The sequence below is a fragment of the Salvelinus namaycush genome, chromosome 5, assembly GCF_016432855.1.
Source record: "Salvelinus namaycush isolate Seneca chromosome 5, SaNama_1.0, whole genome shotgun sequence".
In the NCBI taxonomy this organism is placed as follows: domain Eukaryota; kingdom Metazoa; phylum Chordata; class Actinopteri; order Salmoniformes; family Salmonidae; genus Salvelinus; species Salvelinus namaycush.
The window spans coordinates 62,422,573-62,440,242 of record NC_052311.1 but is presented as its reverse complement, the minus strand read 5'-3'; the positions used below and the strand labels follow the sequence as shown (position 1 = coordinate 62,440,242).

The 17,670-nt window shown below is 43.1% G+C and overlaps 1 protein-coding gene across 2 annotated transcripts in view; it reads left to right on the top strand.

The window, feature by feature from the left end:
* The window catches only part of LOC120048669 (carcinoembryonic antigen-related cell adhesion molecule 5-like), a 71,344-nt gene extending 65,426 nt beyond the window's left edge, over nt 1–5,918 (top strand). For both annotated transcript variants that reach the window (XM_038994785.1, XM_038994788.1), the window contains one exon: nt 5,658–5,918. In XM_038994785.1, the coding sequence (XP_038850713.1) occupies nt 5,658–5,743 (86 nt within the window). In that variant the 3' untranslated portion in view covers nt 5,744–5,918. The remainder of the gene's footprint in view (nt 1–5,657) is intronic.
* The last annotated feature ends 11,752 nt before the right edge of the window (nt 5,919–17,670 follow it).

Genomic DNA, 17,670 nt, shown 5'->3' with positions numbered 1-17,670 from the left:
AGCAGGTATATTTCACTGGTCATCCCCAATGCCAACACCTCCTTTGGTTCCTTTCCTTCCAGTTCTCTGCTGCCAATGACTGGAACGAATTGCAAAAATCACTGAAGCTGGAGACTTATACCTCCCTCTTTAAAATTAAGCATCAGCTGTCAGAGCAGATTACCGACCACTGTACCTGTACACAGCCCATCTGTAAATAGCACACCGAACTACCTCATACCCATATTGTTATTTATTTTTGTTCTTTTGCACCCCAGTATCTCTACTTGCACATCATCATCTGCACATCCATCACTCCAGTGTTCATGCTAAATTGTAATTATTTTGCCTCTATGGCCTATTAATTGCCTTACCTCCCTAATCTTACTACATTTGCACACACTGTACGTAGATTTCCTATTGTGTTATTGACTGTAAGTTTGTTTATCCCGTGTGTAACTCTGTGTTGTTTTTGTCACACTGATTTGCTTTATCTTCACAGTTGTAAATGAGAACTTGTTCTCGACTGGCCTAGGGGGGCCCAGGAGTCTTATGGCTTGGGGGTAAAAACCTGTTGAGAAGTATTTTTGTCCTAGACTTGGCACTCCGGTACCGCTTGCCATGCGGTAGTAGAGAGAACAGTTTATGACTGGCGTGGCTGGGGTCTTTGACAATTTTTAGGTCCTTCCTCTGACACCGCCTGGTGTAGAGGTCCTGGATGGCAGGCAGCTTAGCTCCAGTGATGTAATGGGCTGTACGCACTACCCTTTGTAGTGCCTTGCAGTCAGAGCCCCGAGGAATTGCCGTACCAGGCAGTGATGCAACCAGCCAGGATGCTCTCAATGTTGCAGCTGTAGAACCTTTTGAGGATCTCAGGACCCATGCCAAATCTTTTCAGTCTCCTGAGGGGGAATAGGCTTTGTCGTGCCCTCTTCACGACTGTCTTGGTGTGTTTGGACCATTCTAGTTTGTTGTTTATGTGGACACCAAGGAACTTGAATCTCTCAACCTGCTCCACTACAGCCCCGTCGATGAGAATGGGGGCGTGCTCGGTCCTCCTTTTCCTGTAGTCCACAATCATCTCCTTAGTCTTGGTTACGTTGAGGGATAGGTTGTTATTCTGGCACCACCCGGCCAGGTCTCTGACCTCCTCCCTATAGGCTGTCTCGTCGTTGTCGGTGATCAGGCACTCCGACACTATTGTGTCGTCTGCAGGAGGGGACTGAGCACGGACCCCTGGGGTGCTCCAGTGTTGAGGATCAGCGTGGCAGATGTGTTGCTACGTACCCTCACCTTCGGGGGCGGCCCATCAGGAAGTCCAGGATCCAGTTGCAGAGGGAGGTGTTTAGTCCCAGGATCCTTAGCTTAGTGATGAGCTTTGAGCTGTAGTCAATGAATAGTATTCTCACATCCTTTTGTCCAGGTGGGAAAGGGCAGTGTGGAGTGCAATAGAGATTGCATCATCTGTGGATCTGTTTGGGCGGTATGCAAATTGGAGTGGGTCTAGGGTTTCTGGGATAATGGTGTTGATGTGAGCCATTACCAACCTTTCAAAGCACTTCATGGCTACGGACGTGAGTGCTACGGGTCTGTAGTCATTTAGGCAGGTTGCCTTTGTCTTCTTGGGCACAGGGACTATGGTGGTGTGCTTGAAACATGTTGGTGTTACAGACTCAATCAGGGACATGTTGAAAATGTCAGTGAAGACACCTGCCAGTTGGTCAGCACATGCCCGGAGCACACGACCTGGTAATCCCTCTGGCCCCGTAGCCTTGTGTATGTTGACCTGTTTAACTTTTTATGGATAGGGAGCAGCATTTTCACGTTTGGATGAAATGCTTGCCCAGAGTAAACGGCCTGCTACTCAGTCCCAGTTGCTAATATATGCATATATATATGCATATTAGTAGATTTGGATAAAAAACTCTGAAGTTTCTAAAACTGTTTGAATGATGTCTAAGTATAACAGAACTCATATGGCAGGCAAAAACCTGAGAAAAAATCCAACCAGGAAGTGGAAAATATGAGGTTTGTAGGTTTTCAACTCTTTGCTTATCCAAGATACAGTGAAAATGGGGTCATGTTCCACTTCCTAAGGCTTCCACTAGATGTCAACAGTCTATAGAACCTTGTTTGATGCTTCTACTATGAAGTGGGGCCCGAATGAGAGGGGAATGAGTCAGAGGTCTGGCAGAATGCTTTAAGCTCGTGACGCTTGTTCACGTGAGAGCGAGCTCTGTTCCATTTGCTTTTCTAAAGACAAAGGAATTCTCCGGTTGGAACATTATTGAAGATTTTTGTTAAAAACATCCTAAAGATTGATTCTATACTTAGTTTGACATGTTTCTATGACCTGTAATATAACTTTTTGGACTTTTCGTCCGTACTTTCCGCTGGACTTGCACGCGCGTCGTGAGTTTGGATTTGTTTACTAAACGCTCTAACAAAAGGAGGTATTTGTACATATTTTATGAACTTTATGGAACAAATCAAACATTTATTGTGGAACTGGGATTCCTGGGAGGGCATTCTGACGAAAATCATCAAAGGTAAGTGAATATCTATAATGCTATTTCTGACTTATGTTGACTCCAACATGGCGGATATCTTCTTGGGTTGTGTTGGTCTCTGAGCGCCGTACTCAGATTATTGCACGGTTTGCTTTTTCCGTAAAGTTTTTTTGAAATCTGACACAGCGGTTGCATTAAGGAGAAGCATATTTCTTTAAGTCTGTGAAAACACTTGTATCTTTTATCAATGTTTATTATGAGTATTTCTGTGATTTGAAGTGGCTCTTTGCAAATTCACGGGATGTTTTGGAGGCAAAGCCTAATGTAAACTGAGGTTTTTGGATAAAAATATGAACTTGATCGAATAAAACATACATGTATTGTGTAACATGTTATCCCGGCCGGGAGTGTCATCTGATGAAGAATATGAAAGGTAAGTGATTAATTTGATCAATATTTCAGCTTTTTGTGACTCCTTTGGTTGGAAAATCACTGTATGCTTTCTGTGACTAGTTGCTAGCGGAACCCCAGTCCTAGACAGGTTAAGTGTCTTACTCACGTCGGCTACGGAGAGCGTGATCACACAGTCGTCCAGAACAGCTGATGCTCTCATGCATGCCTCCGTGTTGCTTGCCTCGAAGCGAGCATAGAAGTGATTTGGCTCGTCTGGTAGGCTTGTGTCACTGGGCAGCTCGCGTTTGTTCTTCCCTTTGTAGTCTGTAATAGTTTGCAAGCCCTGCCACATAAGATGAGCGTCGGAGCCGGTGTAGTATTATTCAATCTTAGCCCTGTATTGACGCTTTGCCTGTTCGATGATTCGTTGCAGGGCACAGCAGGATTTCGTGTAAGCTTCCGAGGTAGAGTCCCGTACCTTGAAAGCGGCAGTGCGAATGTTGCCTGTAATCCATGGCTTCTGGTTGGGGTATGTGCTTACAGTCACTGTGGGGACGAAATCCTCGATGCACTTATTGATGAAGCCAGTGACTGATGTGGTGTACTTCTCAATGCCATCGGAAGAATCCCGGAACATGTTCCAGTCTGTGATAGCAAAACAGTCCTGTAGTTTAGCACTTTTTTATAGACCGAGTCACTGGTGCTTCCTGCTTTAATTTTTGCTTGTAAGCAGGAATCAGGAGGATAGATTTGTGGTCGGATTTACCAAATGGAGACCGAGGGAGAGCTTTGTACGTGTCTCTGTGTGTGGAGTACAGGTGATCTAGATTTTTTTCCCCTCTGGTTGCACATTTAACAGGTTGATGGAAATTTGGTAGAACTGATTTAAGTTTCACTGCATTAAAGTCCCCGGCGCGCCGCCTCTGGGTGAGTGGTTTCCTGTTTGCTTATTTCCTTATACAGCTGTCTGAGTGCGGTCTTAGTGCCAGCTTCTGTCTGTGGTGGTAAATAAACAGCCACAAAAAGTATAGCTGAAAACTCTCTGGGCAAGTAGTGTGGCCTGCAATTTATCACAATATACTCTACTTCAGGCGAGCAAAATCTAGAGACTTTCTTAGATTTCGTGCACCAGCTGTTGTTTACAAATATGCACAGACCGCCCCCCTCGTCTACCAGAGTGTGCTGTTCTATATTGCCGGTGCAGCGTATATCCCGCTAGCTGAATATCCATGTCGTCATTCAGCCACGATTCCGTGAAACATAGGATATTACAGTTTTTGATGTCCCGTTGGTAGGATATTTGTGATTGTACCTCGTCTAGTTTATTGTCCAATGTTTGCACGTTGGCAAGTAGTATTGATGTTAACGGCAGCTTTCCCACTTGCCTTTTCCGGGTCCTGACCAGGCAGCCGGCTCTTTGTCCTCCGTACCTGCGTCGCCGCCTCTTGCAAATAACGGGGATGATGGCCCTGTCGAGTGTTTGGAGAATGTCTTGTGCGTCTTGCTTGTTGAAGAAAATATCTTCGTCTAATCCAAGGTGAGTGATCGCTGTCCTGATATCCAGAAGCTCTTTTTTGCCGTAAGATACGGTTGCAGAAACATTATGTACAAAATAAGTTACAAATAATGTGAGAAAAAAAACACATAATAGGACAATTGGTTGGACGGCAGTAAAACTGTTACCATTTCTTCCGGCGCCATTTTAGTTATGTAGGCTAATATGTAATACCAATGTTTACTACATCCATTATTGACATACTGCAGGTGCACAGATAAGCGACTGGCCTGGTTTTATTATTTTGATTCTGCCATTTTGAGTACAAACAGCTGCACACTGGGCTACATGTACTGTCTCATAGCCAGACAAGCTATCAGAGATCCTGATCACAGTAGTAAATATCAGCGTTGTGTAAGACTGAAGAGAATAATGTAATGACGATAATCACCGATAGCCTTGTCACAGTGTAGATAAAGATGGGTCAATATAATAGTTAACCTAACTATTACAATCATATATATGTTATATATCTCCTGGCGTCTACTAACAAAGTCTGGCCTTGTCTGGCCTTTGTCCAGGTTTATAACCTCATGTCATTATAGTGATGAGTACACTTCCAGGCAGGGGCAGTATGCGTGTTCTGTTTACTGTAAGGCTGAGGGACTTTGCTCCAGGAAGAGAATATTGTATTGAGCTTACACACCTTTTTATTGTGAAGTATTTAAAATAGATAAAACGGTTTCCTTGGCCACTCAGTTCAGACAAACATTCTTCTGTCAAGTGCCACGAGCTCTGTGTCCATTTGGCTGCAATTGAATCTCTCCTGAAACTCAACCGAAAGATATATGAGGAACTGTCTTTGTAATCAACACCACTGACCTCTTTCAAGATAACAATAGAAACACACCAACCTGTGTATAATGAACTGGTCTGGCAACTGGTTCACTAGCTGTGTGACACACCTTCACTCCTAGCATGCAAGGCTAGTAATATCCACATAGTTTGAGGGGTTATTTCAAGCTCCCTGCCCTCAAGAAGTACGATAAATAACCAAAAGCAAGTTGACTGAACTAAGTCTTTGTAGTTTTCCACTGCTCTGGTGCTTATAGCTCTAGATGTCAGGCAATATAAGTAGGCACCTGAGTTTTTCCTGGTCAGGTCATGGTCAGGACTTAACAAGGACGTGTCTCTCCTCTTTCCTCCTAGGACCTGAACTATGCAGACGTCACACAATTCCAGAAGAGGGATGGTGGGTCAGTTCAGCTGGGGAACCTCAGGTCCGAGTCAACAACCGGCCTGGTCAGCCTGCCGAACCACCCACCTACAAATCCCACCATTCCTAGGTGAAAAAGCCTGCCCTTAAGGCTGCCCCCGACGCCGCATCCACCATCTACTCAGACGTTCGAAGGAACTGACCACGCCTCCCTGTCAATCATCTGGACCAGTTGGGGTCAGTCAGGGTGACCAGACCTGTTCAGACATGGTCAATGAAGCCCCACAACCTTCTCTGTGTCTGTGCCAACCAAATGTTTTCTAATACTTTAGGCCTTACAGATCCCTGGACAAACAAAACTATCAGTTGACCCCTTAGCTATTATCAATTGATTGGGTGCTCATCTGTTTTATAATTTGTGCTCAACTAAATAGTAAAGAAATTATATTTTATTGATAATGTTGTAATAGATCATCAAATCGTGATGGATCGTGAATATTTGTATGACACAAAAAATACAGCTACATACACAATGTGCCATAAACCCTCTACAGCAGGGATCATCATCTAGATTCAGCCGCGGGCCAATTTTTGTTGTTGTTGAGTGGATGGTCTGGGGGGCGGGAACATAATTATAAATAATTTGTAGACTGAAAATGTTCTACAAGAAGCCCAAACAGATATAATGTTTGACTAAAACATAATAATTTCAAACCTTGCTTACATGTATTTGTGTACAATCATGTGTCTCTCTATAATGCTTGGGAATACTTGGGAACAGATTTCTTAAATTGAAATCACTTGGAGCGGATTCCTGGTGTTTTTCCAGTCTTATGTCCAACAATGAAACTACAAAATTATAAAATGTAAAACATTTCCTTTGGGGGCCAAATGAGACCACCTGCGGAACAAATTCGTGGGAGGTTCTACCTAATATCATATGGAATTGTTTTAAGATGGTCATACTAAGGATAGTTTAGCTATTTGAGTTTGAATTTTAAGACTGCTTAAAGATAGTCTCTCTTACTGCTCTTTTCAGTTCTAATACATACTGTTGAGGTGACTGGAGGCCTATTATACCACAAATTGGGAAAAGCATTAGCATGCATCCCATGGTTTAGCAGAATAGCAACATAGAGGAACACCATCTCTCAGGGTACCATTGCCCTGGTCATTTGCATGTACGGTGTACATGATGCCTTTATGTACTGTTATATCATAAAAGGGAAATTAAATAACCCTGTGTGCAGTATGTGTAAAGGATTGATACTATGTTTGTTTTGTTTATTAGCAATATATGGCTCTCTCACAGTTGCTTTATTTCTCTGGTTATAGTTTTTGAGTGTACAGGATGTACATTCAGGAATTATTTGTGTTAATAATTTCCCTATGGCTATTTGATTATTAAAACAACAATAACAAGATAGGAATTAAAGATACTATATTACTTATTTCTGACTATCTTCTCTGTAAGTTGAAATGAACGAAACCAACAATGGTTATGTCGGTGACAAGGCTCAGTACCACATCTATCATAGAACTACCTGTATTGTTGCTTGTGGACAACATAGTCCTAACCATGCCAAGGGAAGTTGTTAAACACTGCACTACCCATTTAGCGTTAATAATAAAGCTGTATTTATTATTAAGGACATTTTCTACAGTGATGCTTTAACCTGAAACTTCCTTCAGCAACTTATATCAAATTGTGTTGGTCACATAGACATGGTTAGCAGATGTTATTGTAAGTGTAGCGAAATGCTTGTGCTTCTAGTTCCGACAGTGCAGCAATATCAACAAGTAATCTAACAATTACACAACTACCTACTATAGTTTTATGATTAAATTATTAAATGAATATACAGTGTGTGAGAAAACAGGCTTGATTTACAGTAAGATACATTTGTTAATCTTTATAATTGCCAGCTTTATTCTGGTTTGTTGTGGTTCAAAGCATTTTTGGTATTTGTGAATCCACCTATGTTTGAGTCATTATGTATTTTCAGCAAAAATAGTGTCTGTATGCTTAAGCGTTGTTTATTTAATGTCAAATGTACTGTACATGATTTAGTGCCATATCTACTCCCAAACCAAACATTCCAGTCTATCTACTACCAAACCAATCATAGAGTCGTTATGTACAAACACAGGGGAAGGCACAGCATGTGTAGTGTTATGCTCCAACATCAAAGGCCCTCTTGTTCAACCCTCTCAATACACTTAGTAGTTCCTTTATACTCATGAATCCATTGGTTCCTATGATGTTAATGTGGGCTTGTCATTGAAGTTTTACTTTTCCACCTGTTGACTGGTACTGTACATACTGAACATGATTATTATGCATAATGAATTTTAGACTTGTCTGCCTTTAAAAAAAGAGATATACAACTATTTGTTTTGAAATAATTGCACTTTTATGGAAGAATTAGAATTTTTATTCCAATAAATTATATTTGCTGTAACATGGCCAATGTTTCTGTATTGGATTGGCAGGGAATAAGCACATGGGGCTCTGTTTTCAATTTGCTGTGTAGTACAGAAAAGTTACTTTCAGACTATTTTGGGTCTAAATGGTTTTTACTAAAGAACATATCAGTAACATATTCTAAATTTGTATAATAACTGTAATGAATGAGGTCCATGTATAATGTTAAAGCATTTGTCTGTGCTGTGCTTTGGCAAAGTGGGTGGTGTTATATCCTGCCTGTTTGGCCCTGTCCGGGGGTATCATCGGATAGGGCCACAGTGTCTCCTGACCCCTCCTGTCTCAGCCGCCAGTATTTATGCTGCAGTAGTTTATGTGTCGGGGGGCTAGGGTCAGTCTGTTATATCTGGAGCATTTCTCCTGTCTTATCCAGTGTCCTGTGTGAATTTAAGTATGCTCTCTCTAATTCTCTCTTTCTCTCTCTCTCTCGGAGGACCTGAGCCCTAGGACCATGCCTCAGGACTACCTGGCATGATGACTCCTTGCTGTCCCCAGTCCACCTGGTCGTGCTGCTGCTCCAGTTTCAACTGTTCTCCCTGCGGCTATGGAACTCTGACCTGTTCACCGGACGTGCTACCTGTCCCAGACCTGCTGTTTTCAACTCTCTAGAGACAGCAGGAGCAGTAGAGATACTCTCAATGATCGGCTATGAAAAGCCAACTGACATTTACTCCTGAGGTGCTGACCTGTTGCAACCTCGACAGCTACTGTGATTATTATTATTTGACTATGCTGGTAATTTATGAACATTTGAACATCTTGTCCATGTTCTGTTATAATCTCCACCCGGCACAGCCAGAAGAGGACTGGCCACCCCTCATAGCCTGGTTCCTCTCTAGGTTTCTTCCTAGGTTTTGGCCTTTCTAGGGAGTTTTTCCTAGCCACCGTGCTTCTACACCTGCATTGCTTACTGTTTGGGGTTTTAGGCTGGGTTTCTGTACAGCGCTTTGAGATATCAGCTGATGTAATAAGGGCTATATAAATAAATTTGATTTGATTTGATACATGTTGTGTTTATATTTTTAAGTTCAGTAACCATATCAAAATTCACATCAATAACGAAAAGCAAAACACAATCACAGTAAACAAACACATTCAGTAAAAAGGTCCTCAATCAGCCTTTTGAATTTCCCTAGAGATACCTATTCATCCAATTTTAGAGAGCTTTGGAGATTATTCCACAAGTAAGGTGCAAAAAAAGTAACTTTCATACCATACTTACAACCAATAATACAGTGGCACAGGAAGTATAAACAATACTGTCATACTGTACAGTTCTTTACCTGTGGAATCACACCTGGAGACAGTGGATCAAACTGTTTAACAGTATGAAGGTTGTAAAAGAAGGATATTGGTGTCATTTTTTTGGTTTAGTTCTGGTTTTGTTTTTTTATTTTCAGAAGGCCAAATTGCATCATGGGTTTCAGCAGTGAAAAACAGTTTGCAGAACTATTTGTGGCTTTTCATGAGAAGAGACAAAAGTAACATTCTTGACCAAATATACATGTGCCCTTTATATCAGACCCATAGACAGGCAGTTACTGAAAGTGTAGTTGGCGTAGCAGTCGGACGTGTGTTTGTCTTGTCTTGGCTCGTGTAAATAGTCGTTTTCCTCGTTTTTTCCCGTATATATTTCGTATATATTTTAATCTCACTTTCCATCTACGAACTGAATATACTTTCCTGCAACCCGCCTCACCCAATGTGGTACAGACCTGCTATTTTTACTAGCTAGTAGTCAGTTAGCCACTGATAGCGGCCTTCACCGTTAACTTGGACACCAGCCAGCTTCAGCTCGGCCAATACCTGCCAGTTTGCACAACGCGATATCAACCCAGAGCATATCGGACTGTTTTTTCTCTACCACATCACCGGATTCCTGCCGCAAGCTCTGGACCATTACACCGGATCAGCGCAGCTAGCTAGCTACAACAGAGTGGCTACTGCTGGCTAACGCGTCTGTCCCGAAGCAAGCACCAGTTAGCCTTGAGCTAGCCTCGAGCTAGGCCCATCTCCCGGCTAGCCGAAGAGGTCTACCAGCTAATTCTTGGACTACAATACCTCTTTTGCCAATTGGCCTGGACCCTTTATTGCCGACACGGAGCCCCGCCGACACATCACGACTGGTCTGCCGGCGTAATCATCCGAGGTGGTTTCAACAGGCTTTTCCGTTGCGACATCGCCGAAGGCCCATCTGCTGGCCCCGGCCTGTTAGCTTTCTGAATCGCCATGTCTCCTGCTCGCCTAGCGTAGTAGCGACTCCCAAACGGCTCCCTGACTCACCTATTGCTGCTCATTGGACCCTATGATCACTCGGCTACACATGCCTCTCACTAATGTCAATATGCCTTGTCTACTGCTGTTTCGGTTAGTTATTATTGTCTTATTTCACTTTAGAGCCCCCAGCCCTGCCAAACATGCCTTAGATAGCTCTTTTGCCCCACCACACACACATGGAGAGACCTCACCTGGCTTAACTGGTACCTCCAGAGACACCTCTCTCATCGTCACTCAATGCCTAGGTTTACCTCCACTGTACTCGCATCCTACCATGCCCTTGTCTCTACATTATGCCCTGAATCTATTCTACCATGCCCAGAAATCTGCTCCTTTTATGCTCTTTTCCAAACGCACTAGACGACCAGTTCTTATAGCCTTTAGCCGTACCCTTATCCTACTCCTCCTCTGTTCCTCTGGTGATGTAGAGGTTAACCCAGAACCTGCAGACCCCAGCACCACTCCTATTCCCCCAGGCGTTATCATTTGTTGACTTCTGTAACCGTAAAAGCCTTGGTTTCATGCATGTTAACATCAGAATCCTCCTCCCTAAGTTTGTTTTATTCCCTGCTTTAGCACACTCCGCCAACCCTGATGTCCTAGCCATGTCTGAATCCTGGCTTAGGAAGGCCACCAAAAATTCAGACATTTCCATCCCCATCTACAACATTTTCAGACAAGATAGAACTGCCAAAGGGGGCAGAGTTTTAATCTACTACAGCAATAGCCTGCAGAGTACTGTCAAACTATCCAGGTCTGTGCCCAAACATTTTGAGCTTCTACTTTTAAAAATCCACCTTTCTAGAAATAAGTCTCTCACCGTTGCCATATGTGAATTGATTGCCCGCATCTATCCTCAGAGTTTGTACTGTTAGGTGACGTAAACTGGGATATGCTTAACAACCCGGCCGTCCTACAATCTAAGCTAGATGCCCTCAATCTCACACAAATTATCAAGGAACCTACCAGGTACAACCCTAAATCCATAACCATGGGCACCCTCTTAGATAACATCCTGACCAACTTGCCCCTAAATACACCTCTGCTGTCTTCAACCAGGATCTCAGTGCCTACCTCATTGCCTATGTCCGTAATGGGTCCGCGGTCAAACGACCACCCCTCATCACTGTCAATCGCTCCCTAAAACACTTCAGTGAGCAGGCCTTTCTATTCAACCTGGCCCGGGTATCCTTGAAGGATACTGACCTCATCCCGTCAGTAGAGGATGCCTGATCGCTCTTTAATTAAAGGTGCTTTCCTCACCATCTTAAATAAGCATGCCCCGTTCAAAAAATGTAGAACTAAGAACAGATATAGCCCTTGGTTCACCCCAGACTTGACTGCCCTTGACTAGCACAAAAACATCCTGTGGTGTTCTGCATTAGCATCGAATAGCCCACGCGATATGCAACTTTTCAGGGAAGTCAGGAACCAATATTCACAGTCAGTTAGGAAAGATAAGACTAGCTTTTTCAAACAGACATTTTTATCCTGTAGCACTAATTCCCAAAACTTTTGGGACACTGTAAAGTCCATGGAGAATAAGAGCACCTCCTCCCAGCTGCCCACTGCACTGAGGCTAGGAAGCACTGTCACCACCGATAAATCTATGATAATCGATCATTTCAATTAGCATTTTTCTACGGCTGGCCATGCTTTACACCTGGCTACCCCTACCCTGGCCAACAGTTCTGTACCCCCCGCAGCAACTTGCCCAAGCCCCCCCGCTTCTCCTTCACCCAAATCCAGACAGCTGATGTCCTGAAAGAGCTGCAAAATCTGGATCCCTACATCAGCAGGGCTAGACAATCTGGACCCTCTCTATCTAAAATTATCCGCCGAAATTGCTGCAACCTCTATTACTAGCCTGTTCAACATCTCTTTCTTATCGTCTGAGATCCCCAAAGATTGGAAAGCTACCGCGGTCATCCCCCTCTTCAAAGGGAGAGACACTCGAGACCCAACCTGTTATAGACCTATATCCATCCTGCCCTGCCTTTCTAAAATCTTTGAAAGCTAAGTTAACAAACAGATCACTGACCATTTTGAATCCCACCGTACCTTCTCCACAATGCAATCTGGTTTCCAAGCTGGTCATGGGTGCACCTCAGCCACACTCAAGGTCCTAAACCATATCATAACCGCCATCGATAAAAGACAGTACTGTGCAGCCGTCTTCATTGCTTTCGACTCTGTCAATCACCATATTCTTATCGGCAGACTCAATAGCCTTGATTTCTCAAATGACTGCCTCGCCTGGCTCACCAACTACTTCTCAGATAGAGATCAGTGTGTCAAGTCGCCTGTTGTCCGGACCTCTGGCGGTCTCTATGGGCGTGCCACAGGGTTAAATTCTCGGGCCGACTCTTTTCTCTGTATATATCAATGATGTCGCTCTTGCTGCTGGTGATTCTCTGATCCACCGCTACGTAGACGACACCACTCTGTATACATCTGGCCCTTCTTTGGACACTGTGTTAACAAACCTCCAAACGAGCTTCAATGCCATACAACACTCCTTCCGTGGCCTCCAACTGCTTTTAAATGCTAGTAAAACTAAATGCATGCTCATCAACCGATTGCTGCCCCCACCTGCCCGCCCGACTAGAATCACTATTCTGGACGGTTCTGACTTAGAATATGTGGACAACTACAACCACTGAGGTGTCTGGTTAGACTGTAAACTCTCCTTCCAGGCTCACATTAAAACCTCTTATGGCTTAGATCCCGCTACCGGGATCGATATGACAACAGCCAGTGAAAGTGCAGGGCGCCAAATTCAAACAACAGAAATCTGATCATTAAAATTCCTCAAACATACATGTATTTTATACCATTTTAAAGATACTGTCAAATTTCAAAAAGGCTTTACAGCAAAAGCACACCAAACGATTATGTTAGGTCACCGCCTCGTCACAGAAAAACACAGCCATTTTTCCAGCCAAAGAGAGGAGTCACAAAAAGCAGAAATAGATATACAATTAATCACTAACCTCTGATAATCTTCATCAGATGATACTCATAGAACTTCATGTTACACAATAAATGTATGTTTTGTTCGATAAAGTGCATATTGATATCCAAAAATCTAATTTTACATTGGCTCGTTATGTTCAGTAGTACCAAAACATGCGGTGATTTTGCAGAGAGCCACATCAATTTACAGAAATACTCATAATAAACATTGATAAAAGATACAACTATTATACATGGAAATATAGATACACTTCTCCTTAATGCAACCGCTGTGCCAGATTTCAAAAAAACTTTATGCACCCCCAAGAATCCCAGTTCCACAATAAATGTTTGATTTGTTCGATAAAGTCCATCATTTATGTCTAAATACGTCCAAATACCTCGTTTTGGTTCACGCGTTTAGCCCAGTAATCCAAATTCAAGACGCGCGATCACTAGGTCCAGACGAAAAGTCAAAAAGTTCCGTTACAGTCCGTAGAAACATGTCAAACGATGTATAGAATCAATCTTTAGGATGTTTTTAACATAAATCTTCAATAATGTTCCAACCGGAGAATTCCTTTGTCTGTAGAAATGCAATGGAAAGCAAGCTAACTCTCACGTGAACGCGCATGGTCAGCTCGTGCTCGTGCCTCTCTGGCAGACCTCTGACTCATTCCCATACTCTTTCACAGTAGAAGCATCAAACAAGGTTCTAAAGACTGTTGACATCTAGTGGAAGCCGTAGGACGTGCAATATGACCCCATAGACACTGTGTATTCGATAGGCAATGAGTTGAAAACCTACAAGCCTCAGATTTCCCACTTCCTGTTCAGATTTTTTGTCAGGTATTGCCTGCCATATGAGTTATGTTATACTCACAGACATCATTCAAACAGTTTTAGAAACTTCAGAGTGTTTTCTATCCAAATCCAAATAATATGCATATATTAGCAACTGGGCCTGAGAAGCAGACAGTTTACTCTGGGCACCTTTTTCATCCAAGCTACTCAATACTGCCCCCAGCCAAAACAAGTTTTAAGCGTCTCCAATCCAAAATGAAATCTAAAATCGGCTTCCTTTTTCGCAACAAAGCCTCCTTCACTCATGCTGCCAAACATACCCTCATAAAACTGACTATCCTACCAATCCTTGACTTCGGCGATGTCATTTACAAAATAGCCTCCAACACTCTACTCAGCAAACTGGATGTAGTCTATCACAGTGCCATCCGTTTTGTCACCAAAGCCCCATATACTACCCACCACTGCGACCTGTATGCTCTCTTTGGCTGGTCCTCGCTACAGATTCTTCGCCAAACCCACTGGCTCCAGGTCATCTATAAGTCTTTGCTAGGTAAAGCCCCGCCTTATCTCAGCTCACTGGTCACCATAGCAACACCCACCCGTAGCACGCACTCCAGCAGGTATATTTCACTGGTCATCCCCAATGCCAACACCTCCTTTGGTTCCTTTCCTTCCAGTTCTCTGCTGCCAATGACTGGAACGAATTGCAAAAATCACTGAAGCTGGAGACTTATACCTCCCTCTTTAAAATTAAGCATCAGCTGTCAGAGCAGATTACCGATCACTGTACCTGTACACAGCCCATCTGTAAATAGCACACCCAACTACCTCATACCCATATTGTTATTTATTTTTTGCTCTTTTGCACCCCAGCATCTCTACATGCACATCATCATCTGCACATCTATCACTCCAGTGTTAATGGTAAATTGTAATTATTTCGCCACTATGGCCTATTTATTTCCTTACCTCCCTAATCTTACTACATTTGCACACACTGTACGTAGATTTCCTATTGTGTTATTGACTGTAAGTTTGTTTATCCCGTGTGTAACTCTGTGTTGTTTTTGTCACACTGATTTGCTTTATCTTCACAGTTGTAAATGAGAACTTGTTCTCAACTGGCCTACCTGGTTACATTTAAAAAATGATTAGCATCAAATGCTGAGGAAGTTCTAAGTTCCCTCAATAACTCATGTTGTATTCATGCTATCTTAAACGAGAGAGAGGGAGGGAGGGATAGAGAGAGAGGAGGGAGGAAGAGGTTTATGGGTGACACGATTCAAAGCCCATAAAAGGCAAATGTTGTGTAAAAACGTCACTGCCAGGAATAATGCAGCATTGCAGCCATTTTACAACATGCTGGTAAATTGCAACATGTACTGTGTTGGGACCTAGCCCCATTTCCATTCCTCCTGTTGCTTTACATGTCAACCTTTACTCTTTGGAGTCATATTTATGAGGACCATGAAGACTAGACTGGCATAGCAACCTGTTTAGTTTTGGTTCATGGGCCATAGCCAGTTGCTGAATCTTGTCTGTGCCCTCTGGTGGTATAGATAGTGTAACGGTAGTCATAGTCGTTCTCCTCCTCAGACGAGGAGGAGCATGGATCAGACCAACACGCAGAGTGGGTAGTGCTCATGATAATTTATTAACTCGAAACTGAACACTTACAAATACAAAAAACAACAAACGTGACAAAACCGAAAACAGTCCCGTGTGGCACGAACACTGACACGAGATACAAACACAACACACACGTGAAACCCAGGCTGCCTAAGTATGATTCTCAATCAGGGACAACGATTGACAGCTGACTCTGATTGAGAATCATACCCGGCCGAACACAAACATCCCAACATAGAAAATAACACATAGATAACCCACCCCAATTCACGCCCTGACCAACTAAATAAATACAAGAAAAAGGAAAAACAGGTCAGGAACGTGACAGATAAATTCATATTTTGTGGATGTTTTTAAATTGAGAATGCTGTATTTCATGTTGTTCTCTTCGGAATGCATCAAACATAGTTAAATAAGATGGTGCTCTTTAGGTAAAGGGATGACATACAATAAGTAAATCTCCATAATCTACTGTTCACTAACAAGGGTTAAGTGCAGTCCATGATGTAGTCAGGTGAAATGGTCATTCCTGCAGACACATCACATCAGGTAAGATCAGATCAGACGCACCTTACTCACCTTTACATTGACGGTAACCTCATCCCCGGGCTACTGCGCACAGCAGGGGAACTAGATTACAGTGACGGTAACTTCCAGTCAGTTTAGTCACTGATTACCACAGTATTGCCAAGAGGTCAGGGAACTTGATCAGTAAAGAACTCCAGTGACCCAGTTAACCAGGGGGATATCATACACAAACCACAGGGGTTGACTACAGGGTAGTGTGTAGGCTTTTGTTCCAGCCCAACTCTAACACACATGATTCAATATAATCATCTAATGATGATCGTCAACTGAAACGTTCTGCTTTGGGGAAACAGGACATTTCGGGAGCAGTCATGAATCAGTAGCAGTCATCATCAGTAGCAGTCATGAATGGATGAGGCAAGAGAGGAAGGCATTTTACACATCTGAACTCACATACTAGTGTTGAAGTCATCATTTAAACCAGCCCACTCTCTGAGTAAAGTAACAATAAAAACAATCTATTAACAACCTGGAATCTCTAGTCAATGTTGTCAGCACAAAATGGCTGAGGCGTGTATAAAGAATCAAGAACGTATGACTACTTTTGTGACTCAGATGTTGAAATCCTGGACGTTACGGTATGTCACCATAACCCTCCCTGTACTAATGAGGCTATAAAGGTGTCCAAATATTTTGGGTGGCCACAGAAAGAGTGGTACAAAACTGAATAGAAGTTTCATAATGGTTAGGTTGTTAAGAATGCACTGGTATAAGTGGACGTACGTGGTGTTTTGGAAACTTCACACCCGTTCACACCTGTATCTGCCCTCTCATTGGCTAGAATGGTCCCACCTGATCTCGCCTTCTCCCGCCTGCCTTCCATCTTTGAGCACAAGTATTTCCATTGTTAGAGCGGTCACTAGACTATGTTGTCAATATAACAGAACATCTTTGGTGCAGTCCATGGTGTAGTCAGTGAAACAGGAGGTCATAGAACATACTGGAGCCTGATCACTCCCTGGTGGCTCCTGGTCACACCACCTGCAAACACATCAGCTCAGACACACCTTACACATTGACGGTAACCTCGTCCCCAGGCTACTGCGCACAGCATGGGAACCAGATGACAGTGGCGGTAACTTCTACCCAGTTTAGTTACTGATTACCACAGTTATGCTAAGAGGTCAAGGAACTTTACTTTGACCCAGTTAACCACAGGGATATCATACACACAACACAGGGGTTGGCTACAGGGGCCGTAGTTTGTAGGCTTTTGTTCCAGCCCAGCTCTAACACACTTGATTCAATATGATCAACTAATGATGGTCATCAACTGAAACATTCTGCTTTGGGGCAGCAGGTCATTTCCGAATCAGTAGCAGTGATGAAGGGATGA